Source organism: Symphalangus syndactylus, chromosome 6, assembly GCF_028878055.3.
Source record: "Symphalangus syndactylus isolate Jambi chromosome 6, NHGRI_mSymSyn1-v2.1_pri, whole genome shotgun sequence".
Taxonomy (NCBI): Eukaryota; Metazoa; Chordata; class Mammalia; order Primates; family Hylobatidae; genus Symphalangus; species Symphalangus syndactylus.
Window position 1 is genome coordinate 128,523,191 of NC_072428.2, and position 23,378 is coordinate 128,546,568.

Here is a 23,378-nt window from a genome sequence, read left to right on the forward strand (position 1 = left end):
GTGAGCCACCGTGCCTGGCCTCTTTTGCCAACTATTGATGAGGCAACCTAAAATGCTGGAGATCTCTAAAATAAAAGGAGCCAAACATTAGATAATTGATCTATAAAATTATATAACATTTTAAAAGGAATATAAAGAATAATGATTTATTCACCTTAAGAAATAAAACAGTGACAGTCCAGAAGCTCTTGATTGCATACCCACATTCCAGTCTCCTCCAGAGAAACCATTATTCTATATTTGACGTTATTTGATTTCTTTGTACTTTTACTGTGTATTGACAATGAGATTTTTATTTCAAGCTCAGTTTTTCACTTTTTTTCTATTTTAATGATAAGCTCTATAATGATACATATGAAAGACACCATGTCTTTGATCAGTAAGGTTTTTACATTTTTAAGAAAGCCTTCTTTTCTACATGGTGTTACTTTGAAAGCTTCATTTGTTTTTGGGGGGTTGTTGTTTTTGTTGTTGTTGTTGATGTTGAGACAGGGTCTCATTCTGTCGCCCAGTCTGGAGTTCAGTGATGTAGTCATAGCTCACTGCAGTCTCCAACTCCTGGGCTCAAGTGATTCTCCCACTGTAGCCTCCTGAGTCGCTGGGACTACAGGTTTATGCCACCATGCCCAGCTAACTAAAGCCTCATTTGGTAGCATTGTCCAAGGTGTTGGATTTAGAGATCTAATGGTGTTTTTCTTTTCTTTCTAATTTCTATAACCCACATCTCTGTTGGGTTCTTAAATATAGATGTCAAATCTATCATGCATAATCTGTAGTACTCCGTGGGGATTAGCCATGTTGAGATTAATTCTACAGCTTGTGGTAAGTATAGTGTATTTGTCTCCTTTTGGATCTTGATTTATTGATGATTCCTTTAAGCAGTTCCCTTAACTTGGAACAGAAGATCTGGGAAAGAACTGAATCTGGTTAGGGAAAAGCAATTATTAGCTATGTTTTTCAGGACTCTTTAGTAATCACATGGTTAATTTCTGTACTTTTTGTTGAATTTTTAGTTTTTTGTCCTTGGTAGAACTACAGGAATTTAAGGTTCACTTCAAATGAACATAACTACCACTGACTAAAATACCTGTTTTTGTAGTTTGGAAAGTATCCACAATTCTTCTTGATGTGAACCTTATCAAGGGCCAAAACAGACAGGCTTGCTGTGGGAGATAAACTTTCTAATTGTTTAATTGTGAAACCATCCTTAAAGAAAGAAACATAATTATTTATGTAGGCTACAGTGTTGAGCACTTAAGTCCTCTGAAAGTTCTCTTCTAAATACAAATGATTTTGTGTCCGTCTTCCATTGCGTCATGTCACTTTGCTTTACATGTGATTATAGCTATCCTAGATACTCATTAGTCATATTCATAGTAGTACATGTGCATGCTCAATCCAGAAAACTAAAAAATACGGTAGCATAAGTAATCCTCAAATGTAAAGTAGCATAAATAAATGTCAATCAGATAGGATATTCGTATGACATAAAATGATGATAATAGGACATGAGAGTTAAAGGGATTCTAATCCAAAGGACAAGTTTAAGAGGCTGCTTTATACCTCCATGTGATCAATTAGTTTTCAGTGTGTTTATGTTTATTTAGTCTGCTTCTGTCACAGAAACATAGTAGGAAGAAGTTAAACTAGAGATGCAGCCCAACATTTAGACATCCTAAAGATTGATACTGGGCATGCATGGGTTGGGGTAGGAAATGTGGTATGAGCATAGGGTGCTGCTGGGGGCATTTGGTGAGGATGGAGACTGGAGAGGTCATATGGGGGATGAATTGGAACCAGGCAGTACTTAGCAAGAGGTAGTGGGAGCTGAATTAGCATGGTAACAATAAGGAAAGGAAGTTACCACTCAGAGAGAACTTGATATGCCTGACTGGGTGTGGAAGGTGAGAGATGTTTTCTGCCTGGATGGTGCCTTTCACAGAGATCATGATAAAGAGGATGGGAGTTAGGTAGAGATAATAAATTGGTTTTGAATGGGATTGAGTTTGCATTGCCTGTGAGACTGTAAAGTAGAGGTGTCATCCATGGTTAGAGTGGTGCTCTATAAAGAGTTCATAGCTGGAGATTTTGAAAAATTTTAAAAACTTTTTGTTGTAGATAATTTCAAGCATTGCTAAAGAAGCAGTTGACATAACAAACGCCCATGGACCCATCACGGAGATCAATAGCCATCAACTCTTGTTTTGTGCATACTCTGATACTACACCCCCAACCACTAGATTACATTGATGTTAATTCCAGCCTAATTTGTATGATTTCATCTGTAATTTTTTTTTTTTTTTTTTTGAGATGGAGTTTTGCTCTTGTTGCCCAGGCTGGAGTGCAATGGCGAGGTCTTGGCTCACTGCAACCGCATCTCCCAAGTAGCTGGGATTACAGGTGCCCACCACCACGCCTGGCTAATTTTTGTATTTTTAGTAGAGACAGGGTTTCACCATGTTTGCCAGACTGGTTGCAAGCTCCTGACCTCAGGTGATCCACCCACCTCAGCCTCCCAAAGTGCTGGGATTACAGGCATAAGCCACTGTGCCCGGCCTCATCTGTAAATATTTTGGTATGTACTTCAATAAAATATTTTTTCTGTAAACATAACTACCATATGAATTTCTGTGTAAAAATAAAAGGACCAGCCTGGGCAACATGGTGAAACCCTGTCTGCGCGAATGAATGAATGAATGAAAAAGAAAGAAAAGCAAGCAAGCTGGGTGTGGTGGTGTGCACCTGTAGTCCCAGCTAGTTGGGAGACTGAGGTTGGAGGATCACCTGCGCTCAAGGAGATGGAGGCTGCAGTGAGCCATAATCATGCCACTGCACCCCAGCCTGGGTGACACAGTGAGACCCTATCTAAAAAAAAAAAAAAAAAAATTTTTTTAAAATGATCTGTCATTATTATCAAATATCTAAGCAGTAATCAAATGGATCTGATTATTATAAGTTTTTTTAAACAATGGTTTGGTTCTATAAGGATCCAACAAGGCCTACACATTACATTTGGTTGATTTGTCTCAAACCTGTTTAATCTCAAGTTACCCCTTTGCTTCTCTTGATTTCCTTTTCTTCCTATTTAACATTTTTGTTGCATAAACTGAGTGGCATATTCAATAGAGTTAGCTTTATTCTGAATTTTGCTGATAATTTCCATGAAGTCATTTAACGTGCTGATTATATATCTTGTGAAACTGTGAATAAAAATGTAGTGGCTTGTTTAGGTTCTGGTTCCATTGTGGGAGAAGGATAAGACTACTTTGATCCGTATGTCCATGTGTATGCTCATCAGGAAGCATATGGTGTCTGGTTGTCTTTCTTTTTTTCTGATGTTAATGGCCATTAATGATCACTGCCAAGATCCCGTATTTCATTAGGGCTTTGAAAAATAGTGACATTTTTATTCTATTATTCCTCTTTATTTCTTAAGTGGAATAGAAAGAGAAAGCTTCCTTCATCAATTCTTTGATTACCCTGAGCTATAGTTCATCCAGGAAAGGTCAGTTCAATTTTGATTCCTTCCCTTTAGTTTCCAATTTTTAGAGCAGTAAATTAATTTCTTTTTTTTTTTTTTTTTTTTTTGAGACGGAGTCTCGCTCTGTCGCCCAGGCTGGAGTGCAGTGACGCGATGTCGGCTCACTGCAAGCTGCGCCTCCCGGGTTCACGCCATTCTCCTGCCTCAGCCTCTCCAAGTAGCTGGGACTACAGGCGCCCGCCACCATGCCCAGCTAATTTTTTTGTATTTTTAGTAGAGACGGGGTTTCACTGTGGTCTCGATCTCCTGACCTCGTGATCCGCCCGCCTCGGCCTCCCAAAGTGCTGGGATTACAAGCGTGAGCCACCGCGCCTGGCCCAGTAAGTTAATTTCTTAGGATTCTTCAGAGGTGACTAATAGGAGTGTGTGTGTGTGCGCGTGTGTTTGTGTGTGTGTGTGTGTGTGTGTGTCCCTCTGTTTCAGTCTGCAGTAGTCATTGCTATCTCCCTTGCTGTTTTTTCTGTTCTAGACCTTGAAGCAGCCATTTCTCCTAGGTGCCTTGATTCCTTTTCATGGGAAGTAATATTTGGAGACCACAGTATGGTACAATGGGTGCTCATCATCATTGAGTTGATCACCTGTCTAGGCCTTTCAGGGAATGATCTAACAGAGACTTTATTTATTTATTTAGAGATGGAGTCTCGCTCTGTTGCCCAGGCTGGAGTGCAGTGGTGTGATCCCAGCCCACTGCAACCTCCTCCTCCCAGGTTCAAGCGATTTTCTTGCCTCAGCCTCTCGAGTAGCTGGGACTACAGGCTTGTGCCACTACACCCAGCTAATTTTTTGTATTTTTAGTAGAGACGGGGTTTCACCATGTTGGCCGGGCTGGTCTCAAACTCCTGACCTTGTGATCTGCCCGCCTCTGCCTCCGAAAGCACTGGGATTACAGGCGTGAGTCACCATGCCTGGCAGAGACTTTATTTATAAAAGAAAGTATAAGTATATATTGACTTTTTTTTTTTTTTTGAGTTGGAGTTTCACTCTTGTTGTCCAAGCTGGAGTGCAATGGCATGATCTCGGTTCACCGCAACCTCCGCCTCCTGGGTTCAAGCGATTCTTCTGCCTCCGTCTCTCGAGTAGCTGGGATTACAGGCATGCGCCACCACACCCGGCTAATTTTTTATTTTTAGTAGAGATGGGGTTTCTCCACGTTGGTCAGGCTGATCTTGAACTGCCGACCTCAGATGATCCACCTGCCTCAGCCTCCCAAAGTGCTGGGATTACAGGCGTGAGCCACCGCGCCCCCAGCCTATATTGACTTTTTTGTTTGTTTTTGAGACAGAATCTCACTCTGTCACCCAGGCTGGAGTGCAGTAGCGTGATCTCAGCTCACTGCAACCTCCGCCTCCTGGGTTCAAGCTATTCTCCTACCTCAGCCTCCCTAGTAGCTGGGATTACAGGTGCTCACCACCATGCCCTGCTAATTTTTGTATTTTTAGCAGAGTGGGGTTTCACCATGTTGGCCAGGCTGGTCTCAAACTCCTAAGATCAAGTTATCCACCCTCCTCAGCCTCCCGAAGTGCTGGGGTTACAGGCGTGAGCCACTGCACCCAGCCGGAATGTTGGTTCTTAATTGCATTGATGTAATTTGTTTTCTCTAGGAAAAAAAGTTTATATATATATAATATATATGTAATATATATTATATGCGTAATTTATATGTGTAATATATAATACAGTCTTGGTGCAATTAGGAATCATTTTAATTCTTAAAATTAAGAATTATAAGGCCGGGCATGGTGGCTTATGCCTGTAATCCCAATACTTTGTGAGGCTGAGACAGGCGGATCTCAAGATTAGGAGTTCGAGACCAGCCTGACCAATATGGTGAAAGCCTGTCTCTACTAAAAATACAAAAAAATTAGCCAGGCGTGGTGGCACCTGCCTGTAATCCCAGCTACTTGGGAGGGTGAGGCAGGAAAATTGCTTGAACCCAGAGGCGGGGGTTGTAGTGAGCCAAGATTGCACCACAGCACTCTAGCCTGGATGACAGAGTGAAACTCTGTCTCAAAAAAAAAGGAAAAAGAAAAGAAAAAAAGAATTATAGACTAGATACAACATTTTCTGAAAAGATACAAATACAATTCTTAAAGTATCACAGAGGTAGCAACTTCGAGAAGCAGCTGAGGGAACAAATGCAAAAGGATGGAATTATTAAAAGCTCAGAGGAAGGGCCTCATGGAACTTAAACACCTGAGAAGGAAGTGCGTCTTGGCTGGTGATGGGGTCTGGGTGTTTGGCTTGGGACTCAGACTTCTGACGAGCAGAAGTAGTGGTGCTGGCATCTCTGAAGTGGATTACAGTAAAGCTGGTTCTACAAATATTGGAAAACTGCAAACTAGACCTAGCTCCATTGTAGGAAGGAACTGCTGCACCTGGGATGAAGCAGCATCACTAGTGTGATGCTCACAGAAGTTACATGCAGATAGGAAGAAAAGAGGAAGCCAACTATGAGAATCAAGTGCCTTCTTCTGACATCTCGTTCTCCCTCCAGCACTACCCGTTGTTAGACTCGAATGTGAAACCAGCTTGTAAAGCATAAATGTTGCTTGCAGAATAGGAGTTTATAGTAGAGTGGAGTTGGAGCTGAAAATAGAAGTTGTAGAATGTTTGTATCAAAACAGAAAGCAAGAAAGACAGCAGTTATATGTATGCACTGGAGATATTCAATCAAATCATGTTGGTTTTTTTTGTTTTTTTTTTGTTTTTTTTGTTTTTTTGTTTTTTAAAGAGAAGGAGTCTCACTCTGTTGCCCAGGCTGGAATGCAGTGGTGCGATCTTGGCTCACTGCAACCTCCACCTCTCAGGTTCAAGCAATTCTTCTGCCTCAGCCTCCAGAGTAGCTGGGACTACAGGCGCACACCACCACATCCGGCTAATTTTTTATATTATTTTAGTAGAGACGGAGTTTCACTATGTTGCCCAGGCTGGTCTCGAACTCCTGAGCTCAGGCATTCCGCCTGCCTTGGCCTCCCAAAGTGCTAGGATTACAGATGTGAGCCACTGTGCCCAGCCAATCAAATCATGTTTTAAAGTTACCTGAAATAAATAAATCTTCTCTGTGCAGTTCAGTCACCCACTTGATTAGGCAGGTTCATTTATTAAATTTTGCTCTTGACATTTAGGAATTTAAATTTTTAAAATATTATATAACTACATGTAAAACATTCATGTTGTTTGAAAATAAAATCTATAAACTTCTATCCCTGTCTTGTCTACCCATCTACCTTATTTCTTCCCAACCTTATAGGTAACTATTTAATGTCCTTTATGGATTATCCTTCCTTTTTAAATATTATATTAATGTACAAATTTAAAAATAAATCATCCCACTCCATCCCATCTGTATCACTCTGTTTTTGCATTGCTATAAAGAAATACCTGAGACTGGGTAATTTATAAAGAAAAGAGGTTTAATTGGCTCACGGTTTCACTGGCTGTACAGGAAGCCTGTTGCTGGCATCTGCTCAGCTTCTGGGGAGGCCTCAGGAAACTTACAATCATGGTGGAAGGTGAAGGGGCAGCAGGCTTGTCTTACATGTGGCCGGAGCAGGAGCCAAAAGAGGGTGGGAGGTGCCACACGCTTTTTTCTTTCTTTCTTTCTTTCTTTTTTTTTTTTGAGATGGAGTTTTACTCTTGTTGCCCAAGCAGGAGTGCAATGGCTAGTCTCGGCTCACTGCAACCTCTGCCTCCGAGGTTCAAGCGATTCTCCTGCCTCAGGCTCCCGAGTAGCTGGGATTACAGGTGTGTACCACCATGCCCAGCTAATTTTTTGTATTTTTAGTAGAAACGGGGTTTCACCATGTTAGCCAAACTGGTCTCGGACTCCTGACCTCAGGTAATCTGCCCACCTCAGCCTCCCAAAGTGCTGGGATTACATGTGTGAGCCACCACGCCTGGCCATGCCACACACTTGTAAATGAACACATCTCCATGTGAACTCAATACCATGAGAACAGCACCAAGGAGGATATCCACCCCCATGATCCAGTCACCTCCCATCAGGTCCCACCTCCAACATTGGGGATTACAATTCTACATGAAATTTGGTCAGGGACACAGATTCAAACCATATCATTCCACCCCAGCCCCTCCCAAATGTAATGTCCTTCTCACATTTCAAAACACAATCATGCCTCCCAACAGTCCCCCAGAGTCTTAACCATTTCAGCATTAACTCTCAAAAAGTCGTAAGTCTCATATTTGAGATGAGAATGACAAGGCAAGTCTTTTCTCCCTATGAGCCTGTAAAGTCAAAAACATGTTACTTCCAAGATACAGTGTAGGTACAGGCATTGGGTAAATACTCCCATTCCAAAATGGAGAAATCGGCCAAAAGAAAGGGGCTGCAGGCCTTGTGCAGTCCAAAACCCAGCAGCGCAGTCATTAAATCTTAAATCTACCATCCTGGGTTCTAGAGGGCAGTGGCACTCTTCTCACAGCTCACTTGGGAGGGCCCCAGTGGGGACTTTGGGTGCTCCAGCCCCACATTTCTCCTCTGTACTGCCCGAGTAGAGGTTCTCTGTGAAGGCTCTGCCCCTGCAGCAGGCTTCTGCTTGGACATCCAGGCCTTTCTATAAGTCTTCTGAAATCTAGGCAGAGAGAGGCTCCCAAATCTCACCTCTTGCATTCTGTGTACCTGCAGGCTTAACAGCACGTGGAAGCTGCCAAGGCTTATGCCTTGCACCCTGTGAAGCAGCGGCCTGAGCTGTATCTGGACCTCTTTGAGCCATGGCTGGAACTGGAGAGGCTGGGACACAGGGAGCAGTGTCCTGAGGCTTCTCAGGGGAGTGAGCCCCTGAGCCTGGCCTGGCCTGTAAAACCATTCAGTCCTTCTAGGCCTCTGGGCCTGTGACAAGAGTGGCTGCTCAGAATGTCTCTGAAATGCCTTCAAGGCCTTCCCCCTACCCCCAGTTTCTGCAGCCTGCTTGAATTCCTCCCTGGAAAATGGGCTTTTCTTTTCTACCACATGGTGCCAGGCTGCAAACTTTCCAAACTTTTATGCTCTGCTTCCCTTTGAAATATCTAAGTTCCAACTTCAGGTCACTTATTTGCTCACACATATGAGCATAGGTTGTTAGAAGCAGCCAGATCACTTGAACATTGCTGCTTAGAAATTTCATCCATGAGATACTCTAAATAATCACTCAAATTCAGAGTTCCACAGATCCCTAAAGCAGGGGCACAGTCCAACCAAGCTCTTTGCCAAGGTGTAACAAAAGTGACCTTTGCTCCATTTCCCAATAAGTTTATTTCCATCTGTGACCTCCTCAGCCTGGACTTCATTGTCATATTACTGTCAGCATTTTGGTTCCAACAATTTAACAAATCTCTAGGAAGTTCCAAAATTTTTCTCACCTTCCTGCCTTCTTCTGTGCCCTCCAAATTGTTTGAAATTCTGCCCATTACCCAGTTCCAACGCTGCTTCCACATTTTAAGGTATCTTTATAGCAGTGCCCCACTCCTCAGTACCAATTTTCTGTATCAGTCTGGTCTTACATTGCTATAAAGAAATATCTGAGACTGGGTAACTTAAAAGAGGTTTAATTGGCCCATGGTTCTTCAGGCTGTACAGGAAGCATGATGCTGGCATCTGCTCAGCTTACAATCATGGCAGAAGGTGAAGAGAGCAGGCTCGTCCACATGGCTGGAGCAGGAGCAAAAAAAGAGAGGGGGGAGGCGCCACACACTTAAACAACTAGATCTCGTGAGAACTCAGTCACTATCATGAGAACAGCACCAAGGGGGAAATCAGCCCCATGATCCACCTACCTCCCAGCAGGCCCCACCTCCAACATTGGGGATTACAGTTCGGCATGAGATTTGGGCAGGCACACAGATACAAACCATATTACCATCTTTCTTGAATAAGCAGTAGCATTACACACACACTTTTCCTGTTTTATTTTGCTTTATATACTAGCAATCTCTCCTGAGCAGTGTAAATAGAAATTACTTATTTCTTTTTATAGCTTACTGTGGAGATTAAATTTTAGATTACATCCTTTTAGAGATGCTGTGTGAGGCTAAGGAAGTAGATGCGATCAATCCCTATAATCAAAAACTACAGAATTAGAGGAGGAAGGGTGGGGTCCACAGTGACAATCAGATGAGATAGGAGGATTGGCAACTATTAAGGAATTCACATGATTTCTAGGAAGCAGGAGTCACTGATATCAAGTGTTGTTAGAAAGATTGAAGATGATAAGAGCAGATAAAAGGTAGATTTTGGTTTATGGACATATCAGGTATTTGGAATTTGGTTAGTGTCAATTGCTGAGTGAAGTGGAAAAAAATTTTACTGTCAAACCTGTTCTCATCTCCACATTCCACTTCCAGCAACCCTCACCAAAGCCACTGAAAAATCTTCCTAGCTTGTCATTATACAGAAACACTTGCTCCTTTTCTCATTTGTTCTCTACATTGTAGCCATTGTGACATAAAAATGCAAATCTGGCCGTGTCACTTTATTAAAAGCTTTTAATAGACTTATTTGGACAAACACCAAAATTGCCTTGTGACTCTGCTTAATCTGGCCCCTGTCTCTTGTCCTAGCTTCTCTTACCAGTCTTCCCCTCAATTGCACCACTTCAGTCATACTTACCTTCGTTCAGTTCTTTGAACCTGCCTGCTCTTCTTGCTTAGGACTTTTTGTACATGCTGTTCTCTCTTCCTAGAAGTAAAAGCCTTCACTGGGTAATCCCTCCTCATGCTTTCCCCAGCCTTCCAACCCCACTAAAATGAGATCCATTTCTTCATCATATGCTCTTACAACTTTCCATAGATTTCCTTTATGGTAATTCTCAGTTTGTAGTTACATATTGATGTGCTTATTCTAATAATGTACATCTGCCTCACATTTAATCTTCACAACTACTCAGTAATATCTGTATTATTACCCTCATATTAAAGATGAGTACTCTATGTAACCTGCCCAAGACCACTGAGCTAGTAAGTGAGGGAACTGGGATTTGAACCTGCACTATCTACAAGACTGTAGTTATCATAAGGGCAGCGACCTAGTTTGCTTTTCCTGACTGTTCTGTTCTCACACCTAGCATAATGTTTGGGAAATACCTAGTTGAAATATTTGGGATGCTAAATTAAGGAGAAAATGTACTTATCTTCTTGTCTTTTCACAGTATTTTCATTTCTTATGTGTATAATGTAACACACAAGGTCAGTTTAAAATTTCCCAACACCATTAGGCTAACTGATTTAGCCCGGTATGATTGGTGTATCATGTATGTATAGCTTGTGATAGGACCACCTTTTCATTTTCTCAAAAATTCACGTGCCATGGTTCTTTTATTGTCAGGTGTGTACAAGCTGTGAGGACAACGCAGAAGCTAATGGGTTTTGTGTAGAGTGTGTTGAATGGCTCTGCAAGACGTGTATCAGAGCTCATCAGAGGGTAAAGTTCACAAAAGACCACACTGTCAGACAGAAAGAGGAAGTATCTCCAGGTAATAAACGAGTTCTTTTCATTTTTTTCCTTCTGTCTTTCCCCGTCTTTTCTTCCTTCCTGTATTGACTTGTTTTGACACATTGTTTTGATAAGTATTAAATAACACTCTTTTAAGTAAAAGAGGTTTGTATTATCGAGATTTAAGTACTTACAAATGTTGGAAAGTACAAATAGATATAGAACCTGTTTTACATTCATACTGCCTGTCCTCCTGCTTCTATAAATGTCTTCAATTGGTGTGAATATAGAATAAATGGAGAAAAAAATTGCTTTTTCTTATTTTTCTTTTATCTCTAAGGTAACAAAGAGTGGGCTTAAATATTTTATAACTTTTTTCCTTTTGATATTCTTGTTGTAAACCTGCATCATGATATTTGTCTGATATGTGGATAGCCAGAGGCTTTTTTATGTAATTATTATTTCTAGTTTTATGTAATTATTATTGTCTTATTTTTAATGTACAGTTCACTCATATGTTTTTTATTTTGGTAAAATACATGCAACATAAAATTTGTCATTTTAACTATTAAATGTACAATTCAGTGGTATTTATTACATTTACACATTGTGCAACCATCACTACTATTTTCAAAACTTTTTTATCACCCCAATCATCATCTTTGTACCCTTTAAGTAATAACTTCAATTTTCTGGCTGGGCGCGGTGGCTCACGTTCTAATCCTAGCACTTTGGGAGGCTGAGGCAGGTGGATCATGAGATCAGGAGATCGAGACCATCCTGGCTAACACGTTGAAACCCCGTCTCTACTAAAAACATACAAAAAAATTAGCCAGGCATGGTGGTGGGCGCCTGTAGTCCCAGCTACTCAGGAGGCTGAGGCAGGAGAATGGCGTGAACCCGGGAGGCAGAGCTTGCAGTGAGCCGAGATTGCGCCACTGCACTCCAGCCTGGGCAACAGAGCAAGACTCTGTCTCAAAAAAAAAATAATAATAATAATAACTCCAATTTTCTTCCCCTAGCTCCCAGTAACTTCTAACCAATTTTCTTTTTGTTGAGACTGAGTCTTGCTTTGTCACCCAGGCTAGCTGTAGTGCAGTGGCACGATCTCAGCTCACTGCAACCTCTGCCACCTGGGTTCATGCTATTCTCCTGCCTGTAACTGGGATTACAGGTGTGCGCCACCATGCATGGCTGAATTTTGTATTTTTAGTAGACCCGGGGTTTTACCATGTTGGCCAGGCTGGTCTCTAACTCCTGACCTCAAGTGATCCGCCAGCCTTGGCCTCCCAAACTGCTGGGATTACAAGCGCGAACCACTGCACCCAGCCTTTATTTTCTGTCTCTATAAATTTGCTGATTCTAAATACTTCACACAAGTGGAATCACATGGTATTTGTTTTTTGATATCTAACTTATTTTACTTAGCATAATATTTTAAGGATTCATCCATGTAATAGCATGTATCAAAATGTAGCAAAACTTTTTTTTTTTTTTTTTTTTTTTGAGACTAGTGAAAGACTTGGTGATCCCAGCACTTTGGGAGGCTGAAGTGGGATGATTGCCTGAGCCCAGGAGTTCTAGACCAGCCTTGGCAACATGGTGAAACCCTATCTACAAAAAAAAATTAGCTGGGCGTGATAGTTACATGCCTGTAATCCCAACAACCTGGGAGGTGAGATGGTGGGAGGACCACTTGAACCAGGGAGCTCGAGGCTGCAGTGACCTGTGATCACTGATTGCCATTACACTCCACCTGCGTGACAGCATGAGATCCTGTCTCAAAAAAAAAAAAGAATGAACCATCTTTGCATTGCTGGAGTTAATTCCATATTTCATCTTGATGTGTTGTGCTTTTAATATTCTTGTGATATATTGCCGATTTTTCTCTATCTGGTTATTTTCATTCTGAATTCTACATGTTTATGTATTTGTATCTTCAGAAATATTTCTTGTATTTATCTAATTATCAGTTTTATATTTTTTAGTTCATTAATTTTATCTGTAATTCCTCTCAGGTTACCTTAGGGTTTTTTTGTGTATTTTTTTTGTTTGTTTGTTTGTTTTGTTTTTTTAGACAGAATCTCACTCCATGACCCAGACTGGAGTGCAGTGGTGCGATCTCGGCTCACTGCAAGCGCCACCTCCTGGGTTCAAGCGATTCTCCTGCTTCAGCCTTTCAAGTGGCTGGGATTATGTAATCCCTGTACAACCATGCCTGGCTAATTTTTGTATTTTTAGTAGAGACGGGGTTTCAGCATGTTGGCCAGGCTGGTCTCGAACTCCTGATCTCAAGTGAGCCACCCGCCTTGGGCTCCCAAAGTGCTGGGATTACAGATGTGAGCCACCACGCCTGGTATAGGCCAGCATACTGGTTTGTCAATTTTGACACTATTGACATTTTGTGCTAGATAATTCTTTATTGTTGGGGACTGATTTGTGCATTATAAAAAAAAAAGAAATGCAAATGGCTGATTACTGAACGTTGTTTCATTTCAGTTATTAAAGAAATGCATTCTAAGTAAAGTATGTGTCTTCTCTCTTTCTCTTACTTTCTCTTGCATTTATTAAATTGTCAAAGATGAAAAATTTTGAGAGTTCCGCCTGTTAATACGGTTAATAGCCACTCTACATTGGTTGGAGTATAAATTGGCACAATTATTTAGCTTTTTTCTGTATGAATTACCCTTTGACTTAACAATTCTACCACGAGGAATTTACCTTATGGAAACATTTAAATGATTTATAATTTTCATATGTTTATTTCATCATTAAACTTACAAATATCCTTAGCAGGTGGTATAGTGGTATATCGTGAAATACTATACAGTTAATAAATAAGAATGACATGGACATATATACTAATACAGAAAGGCATCTAAGGTAGAGTTAAGTGAGAAAAAAACATCTTTACATCTTACTACCATTTATTGTTTTATAAAATGTAACACTACACTGCACCATATGTACTTCCATACTTAGAAAAACAACCAGAGGAGTGCACGCCAGGTTATTAATAGTAATTATCTCTGGAGGTAAGATTATTCCTGAAATGTTTGGATTTTGCCTTTAATTATTAGTAAGATAACTGAGGTTTACTATTTAACCATATTTATTCATATTCTGATTTTTTTATTTAACATTATGACATAAACATCTTCCAGTTTTATCCCCACACTGGAAAACTAGAGTGTAATAATGAAAACATTATTATTTCTGTGTTAATGGGTATCCTCTGTTAGGATTTTTACAAAAGTGGGTTATTTGACTACTCCTTTTAGGCATTTTTATTATATTTTCTTTCTCCCTCCCTCTTTTTCCATCTGTTTGCCTCTCTGTCTCTGTCTGTGAGGTCTCACAGTGTTCCCAGGCTGGACTCAAACTCTTGGTGCTCAAGCAAGCGATCCTCTCAACTCAGCTTCCTGAATAGCTGTGACTACAAGCATGGGCCGCTGTGCCTGGCTTGATTTTCCAAATTGCATTTTCAAAAAATCTCCTCCCATATTTGGGATAGAAGACATCCAGCTGGTTCATGCTCATTTACCAGGGCTGTCTTCTTAAGACTTTTTAATGCAATAAAACATATTTTTAACTACACACTTAGTTCTTTCATTTACTTCTGAACTAATGTTAATTTCTACTTGGAAAATGAAAAGGTTATTTACTTTTTTCCTGAAATGCTGACAATATGTGATATCTTAATATCTGTAATTCTTAGTGAAAGTTATGGTATAGTATAGGTGAAGCTGTAGTGTTTATATCAATAGATGTGAATTCAAATGGGCAATCTAATAATTATTTACTATTCCATTATGTTAATTTTCTTCTCTTTTTCTCCCATTGTTTCTGCAGAGGCAGTTGGTGTCACCAGCCAGCGACCAGTGTTTTGTCCTTTTCATAAAAAGGAGCAGCTGAAACTGTACTGTGAGACATGTGACAAACTGACATGTCGAGACTGTCAGTTATTAGAACATAAAGAGCATAGGTACCAGCATCTTTGGTTATATATATAGATTCATATGCAGCTTTAGAGGACTAAAGGACTGCTGCCAACCCTCATCAAATGGCAGTCTGCAAATAGGTTTTGTTTGGCCAGCAGTATGCTGGCCTGTACTGGGGTTTGTCAATTTTGACACTATTGATGTTTTGGGCTAGGTAATTCTTTATCGTTGGGGACTGATCTGTGCATTATATGATGGTTAGCATCCTTGACCTCTACCAACTAGTTGCCAGTAGCAACCCTCTAACCCTCCCCAGTTGTGACAACAAAATGTGGCTCCAGACATTGGCAGCGTCCTATGGAGCAAAATCATCCTGAGTTGAGAATACTGGCCAACACACTGTTTTAAAATATATAGAACTGGTTGCCAGCATTGTAAAATGGGGAGATTTTACGTTTTTTAAATATCTAGATTTCTGGCTTTTTTGAGAAAACAGAAGCTGTTCTAGCCCTGGTTCTGTATACTTTCATGTCAACATTTGAGGCATGCCTTTTCCAGTTCATTATAGTTCCTAGCAAAGCTTACTTTTAAATCTGATCTCAGCCGTCATTCAGGTCAGCAACAGATGATTTAGTAAGATTCGGATTGATACAAATATAATTGCTTATGATGGTCTAGGCTCCTGATAATGGCAGTCTAGATAATTTGGACCAACAGTGAGAATGACTAGAGAACCTGCACAAAATACAGAAATTGTCTATATGAAATGCTAGAGCAAATAAAATAGTAAAGCATTATTGGACAGGATTGGGTTGGAGTTGGGGCTAAGAATGGTGGGGGCCTTTTTCTCCCCTTGAGGTATTTGCCTAAAGATTGAGGAGTAATTTTAATAGGCTCACAGGGCTGAGAAATCACAGCTTAGAGTGCAAGGATCATGCACGGTGAATACGTCTCCTTGTCTTGAGTTGGGACCTTTGAAAGTCTACACTATTATAGTAAAGATAAATTAGCTAATAAGTAGTTCCTCACAGGGACTAAAGCTCAGCAACTAGAATTGGATTAAAGTGAAATCATATCGTTGGCTCCTCAGGTTTCCTGGTAGAATCAAATGTAAATCCTTGCTAGAAAGACAAAACATCTAGGCCTCCAACTTACTCAATAATGAATTTTGCAAAAACAGTATTCACAGAATTAGAAATAACCAGGTTTGTTAGGAGATTAGACAGTGTGAACATAGTGAGACCGCATCCCCACAAAAAATTAGCTGGGCACAGTGTGCTTGTATTCCTAGCTACTTGGGAGACTGAGGTGGGAGGATTGCTTGAGCCCAGGAGTTCAAGGCTGCAGTGATAGTGCTACTGCACTCCAGCCTAAGTGATAGTATGAGACCTTGTCTTTAAAAAAGAAAGAAAACTCTAAAAATTACAGTAACTGAAATTAACTCAGTAGAAGGGCTTAAGAACAGATTTGGCATAGCATGAAATGAAAATTAATGAGCTAGAAGACAATTAAGAAAATATCCAGAAAGAAGCATCATCAACAAGAGGAGGATGAAAAGTAGAAGAGATTGAAGGTCTAATATGGGTGTAATTGCAGTCCAAGAAGGATGGAAAGTACAGAGAATGGGAAGGAAGCAATATTCAAAGACAGAATGTAATGGCTGAGAACTTTCAGAAGCTGACGAAAGGCATTTAGCCCATATTTAAGAAGTTGCACAAACCTCTAGCAGGATAATTAAGAAAGTAATATTTTTAAAGTGCAAAAATAAAGTAACTTTCAAATCTAAAATTCTGTACCTGTTAAGCATATTCTTTAAATATGAAGGTGGATGAAAAACGTTTCAGGCAAAATAAACTGGGAGAGCATATCCCTGATAAACTCTCACTTAAAGTACCTCTTAGCAGAAGAAAAATAATAGGAGATACAGAAAGGAATATGGAGCGATAGGTATATGTTGACTTAGGAAACAATAATATCTTGTTGGTGTGGTGTGTGTATATGTATATCACATAGCAGCAAATGTGCTAAAAGGGTATGGAATTTATGTTCTAAGGTCTGTGCATAGTCTAGGAAGAGAGTAAAAAGTACCAATATTAGATGATATGTAAAAATCTGTTTTTGTAATGTCTAGAGTAGTCACTAAAAGAATAATAAGTACATATAATTACCAAGGTGTGGAGAGTTGTGGGGATGTGGAATAGTTAATCAGTATAAACAAAGGCCAAAAAAGTGAGAAGAAGAAATAAAGAACAGATAGAATATAATGAGGCCTTGGTAAGTTGGTAGATCTACAAATATACTATAATTGTACTGAGTGTGAACAGACAAAATGTTTAGGTTTCAGACTGGATAAGAAGGAAAATAGAAAAATGGGCTATTTTCTTTTTATGAGAAATACCTAAAAGCTCAATGTATAAAATACTTAATGGGAAAAGACACACCATATAAATACTAACCAAAGGCAAGATGATATAGTAGACAAAAATCCATTATTTGAGGTAAAGAGGGACACTTTGTAAGGATGAAAGACTCTCTTCATCTAAAAGGTATGAGTTGTAAATTTATACAGGTTATAAACTTACAAAAAAATGGCAGAACTTCAAACTAACAGAAAACTCCATAGTCACAGTGGAAAATCTTACCACTTTACTCAATAATTGAAGCCGAGCAGTGTGGCAGGTGCCTGTTAAGTGCTAGCTACCTAGCTACTCAGGAAACTGAGGTGGGAGGATGGCTGAAGCCCAGGAGTTTGAATTCAGCCTGGGCAATATAGCAAGACCTATCTCTAAAAAATAAATAAGTAAATAACAAAACAAGCAGACTAAAAAATCAGTAAAGATAGAGAAATAAGGGCCAAGCATGGTGGCTCACACAAATAAGTACATACATATATACATACATAATTGACAAAACAAGCAGACTGAAAAATCAGTAAAGTTAGAGAAATAAGGGCCGGGTGCGGTGGCTCACACCTGTAAACCCAGCTACTTGGGAGGCTTAGGCAGGAGAATTGCTCGAACCCAGGAGGTGGAGATTGCAGTGAGCCAAAATGGCACCATTGCACCCTGGCCGAGGCAACAACAGCAAAACTCCGTCTCAAAAAAAAAAAAAAAGATAAATAAGATTGAATAGCACAATTGATATAATGTCTTATAGACATTATGGAACACTGTACCCCAAAATATACATTCTTACAATAAAATATTTTTAACTGACCATATGCTAAAGTCTTAAATTTGAAAAGATTGAAAAATACCATATATTTGGAAATGAAATTCTTGTGATAACTAAAGTCTACTGATACACAATCCTGGAATTCTAGATTAAAGGAAAAAATTATTTAGAAGACATTGAGACAAATGATATAATTAAGAAACATGATATAATTAAGTCTATAGGTTAAAGTACTGTAACAAAGTCATTTTTTTTTAACTGTACTATGGGCACATAAGAAAATCCTTTTTTTAGGAAATGCACACTGAATTATTAAGGGGTTAAAGGGCTATGAGGAGGCAAACTAAAAATTGATTAATCTGTATAAGGAGGTATATGCTCTCTATATGCTTGCAAATTTAACTTTGAAATTATTTTAAAGTAAGCAGTTTAATACATTTAAATCATCAAGAAGAAATTCCAGTAGATGTTAGAAAACATTTTGATCTGAATGATAGTGAAAACATCAGTCAATCAAGCCTTGAGGTTTTTCTTTTTAATAACTGAAGCCATATTTGGAGGACAATTTATATTATTAAATGCATATGTTATATGTTAAGGATAAAGTCAATTCACTAAACATTTATTGCAGTTTAGGAAAAGTAGCAAATTAAACCCAAAGTAAGTGGATTTTAAAAGAAACATAATAAAGACAAGTGTAGAAATAGTCAAAGCCAAAAATTCAGTCTTTCAAAAGACTAGTAAATAATCAACAATTCTCTGTATGAGTGATTGAGAGAGCAGGCCCAAATAACCACTACCAGGAGTAGGAAGGTGGCATTACTCCATATTTCAAATGCATTTTCAAAGATAAAAAGGATATCTGCCAATAATAATGAAAATTTTTACATGATATTGGAAAACTCTTAGAAAATGAAGCTTTTTAACAAAACTTATGCTAAATACAATATAAAGTCAGAATAGTCCTTTAATGTTCATTCATAATTTAAAACCTTCCCACAAAGAAAATTACACATGCAAATGACACTGATGAATGTACCGTATAGTTAAGGTAAAAATAGCCCCTTTTGGGTGGGCAAGGTGGCTCACGCCTGTAATCCCAGCACCTGGGGAGGCCGAGGCGGGCGGATCACAAGGTCAGGAGATTGAGACCATCCTGGCTAACATGGTGAAACCCCGTCTGTACTAAAAATACAAAAAATTAGCCAGGCGTGGTGGTGGGTGTAGTACCAGCTACTCGGGAGGCTGAGGCAGGAGAATGGCGTGAACCCAGGAGGCGGAGCTTGCAGTGAGCTGAGATGGTGCCACTGCACTCCAGCCTGGGCGACAGAGCAAGACTCCATCTCAAAAAAAAAAAAAAAAAAAAAAAAGCCCCTTTCTTAATAGAAACTTGTATGGAGAATGGCAAAAAAATGAATTCTTTCCAACTTGTTATATGAAGCCAGCATAACCTTTACACCAAAACTGACAAGGAATAGAAATGGAAAATTACAGGCCAGTCTTACTCATGAAATGAATGTAAAAATTCCAAGAAACGGAAAATAAGTAGGAAACAGATGATTTGAGAGGAGGGGAAAACTTGCCTTAAATCTCATAGTATTGTCATTTGGGGACAGTGTAATCACAACCAATTTGGCCTCATCTTAGGGATACAGAATTCATTTAACATGCCTAAATCATTGATGCTGAAATCTTTCATGTCATATTAAAAGAATAAAGGAAAAAGTATATGCCTATCTCAATAGAAGCAGTAGAAACAGTCCATAAAAATTAAATATACATTCATGATATAACATCTTAGCAAACTAGAAATAAAAAAGAACTTCCTAAACCTGATAAAGATTGTTTATGGAAAGCAGAAAACATACTTAATATTGGAATATTGAAAGTCTTTGCATTGAGATTAGGAACAACATAAGGGTGACTATTTTGACCATTTCATGTAACCTTATATTAAATAAGTGTAAAGAAAAGGTTTACTAGGTAAAAAAAAAAAACTTGAGTTGCCTATAAAAGTATCCGAAATGTTGTAATTCACAGATATGATTATATACTAAGGAAATCCAATGTAATTATTAATTGGGTATCCCCTTTTTCTAACTGGCAACCCTATTTAGTTACATGTAAACACTTAAAATCACATTATATAAAATTGTTAATTTAGAAATACTGTATTTTGTACATTTTATAGAAAAACTTAAATAAAACTCTTGATATGTATCTTCTATATCATTGCCTTTCTATCTTCTCTAGAACTTCTCTTGAGTTATCAAACATAGTCTGGCAAAATAAATCATCTTTCCTTACTTTCAAATTAGAAACTTTTTAAAGTGCTGTATCTTATTATACTGTTGCTTAAAGTTTTATTACAAGGCATAACATCAACAATTTTGCCCTTCTCTGTCTGTATTTATCCTGATTTATCTTTGTGGCCCCTAGAACATAGCTACCTATTATTTAAAAGTGGTCTTTTAAAATGTTTATTTTCAGCAGGCCTGCATAATATAGAAATTACAAAATAGTTAATAAATCTGATTATATATCATTGACTATTTTTTGCCAAGTCCACCAAGTGAAAGTGAACTCTGTAAGTTTATAAAACTGAACGATGGATGCATGTGGTTCTCAAACTTTCAAAGTATTTATGTGTCCATAATCTTTCTTGAGGGATAATTTGAGAGGTGGGGGAAACTTGCCTTATTAGGGATACGTTTGATGTTTTAAAAGATTATTATATAAATTCTTTATAATCCTATTTTATGTTTTTATGTCTTTTTTTATTCTTGGACTTTTTCCTCATTGTGTACTTTTATATGAAATAATTTGCTTATTTCTTCAGATACCAGTTTATAGAAGAAGCTTTTCAGAATCAGAAAGTGATCATAGATACACTAATCACCAAGCTGATGGAAAAAACAAAATACATAAAATTCACAGGAAATCAGATCCAAAACAGGTAATTTTATGGTATTATATAATCATTTTTATATAATTTGTTAAGTATATTCACTTTTAGAACATTTTCCTTAACTCACAGTTAAATAATACGTTATTAGATGACCACAGTAACACATGATTGATAAGACTTTCCCAGAAACTTAGTTGGAAAGCATTCTTTTCTGCTGTAAAATTTCAAAACTAATAGGATAATAAACTACACTTAGTGTTTTAATAGCTCATTTATCTAATAGGTATTGATAACTTATTATCACTTATTTTCCAATTTTAAAGAAATACCAAAATTTAAATGCAAAACCAACCAGTTTTTGCCAGTATTGTAAAATATTTTAACACTTGAATGAACCCTTAATTGTTATTTTAAGGTTTGCTGAAATTTGAGATGCCTGCCTTATGCTGCGATTTTTTAAAACTGCCAACAGGTGGAAATTTTAAGACACTAGGATACAGGGATTGTTAAACTGTTCACACACTTTCTACTTCTTGTCTGATAAAATGCTTACTTACACAATTACTTGTTATGCCTTTTGTCCTAGTAAGAAAATCATCAACTGTCCAAAGTCTTAGACATCAGTGATTAGGGAGAACCACTAACCTCCGTGGAGCAGGGGCAGCTGGAGGTGTTGTCTAACCCCTTTTTAAAATCCCATTTAGGGCACATACTGACATTGAATTTACACACCTATGAAATCCCATGACCTCTTCTGTTGTTTTGCCCACAAAAGAAATGTCACTGCCTAAATAAGTCAAGAAATGTTTATTAGAATGAGCCAGAGTAAAAGAGACCTCACAGAGAATTTAAATGTTTTTCTATGTATAAATTATGTCAGCCTTTAAGGCAGTCATCACAATCTATTATTACCATTTTGGAACATAGCTGGGGGTGGAGCATTTGGGGATTTTTTTAAGGTAATTAAATCCCTGTATTACTTGATTTCCTTAAAAGAGATTTTTAAACATAGTTTTACCATTTCTTGACGCCCCAGCATCATTCTTATATCTATTTATTATTATGCATTATGTTGTGTATCTTTTAGTTTTTCTTGTTATCAGCTCTCATTTGTTTTTGCCTTTTTTTTTTTTTTTTTTGAGACGGAGTCTCACTCTGTCACTTAAGCTGGAGTGCAGTGGTGTTATCTCAGCTCACTGCAACCTCTGCCTCCTGGGTAGCTGGGATTACAGGTGCCCACCACTGTGCCCAGCTAATTTTTGTATCTTTAGTACAGATGAGGTTTCACCATATTGGCCAGTCTGGTCTCGAACTAGTGACCTCAGGTGATCTGCCACCTCAGCCTCCCAAAGCGCTGGGATTACAGGCATGAGCCACCATACCTGGCCCTGTTTTTACTTTTCTCTTTGACACAACTATAGTTAATGAAATACTATTTCCTTTATTTACCATATTCTAATCAGAATAGTATATTTTGCCAAGTAGAATAATTGGTGGCTTTAAAATTTTTTTATTCTGAGTAATTGAAAATTTGTAATGAATATTTATTGAATGAATGGAGATAATTATAGGCATTTCTACCATCTAGTGGCAAAAGGTAGCAATTGTAAAATAATTAATTTTAAATTAAACATCTGCCCTTAATGAAATTTATCCCTTTGACTTTTTTCTTACTGTTTCAGTGAGTATATGGTTTGAGTTATGGTCAAAGTTTACATTTTTTTTTAACATACCACTGTCAATTTTTTCCACTATCATTTGTTGAAAAAACTATTTATCTGTTGAATTGTTTTTCAACACCTTTATAGACCATATATATGTGTGGGATTATTATTCTGTTCCATTGTGTTTTCCTCATTTGCTAGTACTTCACTTTCATGGCCTATCTGATTATAAAAGGGTACATTTGTTAGAGTAACTGGTAGTCATTTTTATACATTTGCCCCCATGGCACTGTTTTTCCCTTATTCATCTTATTCTACCATCATGAATATTTACATGAGTTTTTTGAGATTAGTTGCTTCTCAGGCTTATCTGGTTCCCTTGATCCTGTAGTAATGTTGATGTCAAACAGTTATCTTGAAGAATTTCCAGCAGGAAATAAAGTCTCTGCCAGTTTGGTCTTAAGTTTTGGAGGGTACCTATGGGAGAAGCTTACAGAAAAAATGAAGCTTTTAATTTAATCTCACAAACTTTGGTGGATGCTCTGTTATTTTCTATAAGATATTCTGGTGTGGTACCCTATGTTTTTCTTTCTGTAAGAGTGTTGCGGGAATCAGGAGACTGGAGAGACCAGTAGGTGGAATAGGAGGATTTTATTGAGTGCACTCAGACCCAGCGGATTAACATCCAAAGACCAGGCCTAGAACAAAGACTGGGCCTAGAACA

The 23,378-nt window shown here is 38.4% G+C and overlaps 1 protein-coding gene across 7 annotated transcripts in view; it reads left to right on the forward strand.

The window, feature by feature from the left end:
* TRIM24 (tripartite motif containing 24) overlaps positions 1-23,378 on the forward strand; it is a 125,485-nt gene that overhangs the window by 44,612 nt on the left and 57,495 nt on the right. For all 7 annotated transcript variants that reach the window (XM_063642298.1, XM_055284166.2, XM_063642299.1 and 4 more), the window contains exons 3-5: positions 10,860-11,007; positions 14,820-14,952; positions 20,922-21,038. In XM_063642298.1, the coding sequence (XP_063498368.1) occupies positions 10,860-11,007; positions 14,820-14,952; positions 20,922-21,038 (398 nt within the window). The remainder of the gene's footprint in view (positions 1-10,859; positions 11,008-14,819; positions 14,953-20,921; positions 21,039-23,378) is intronic.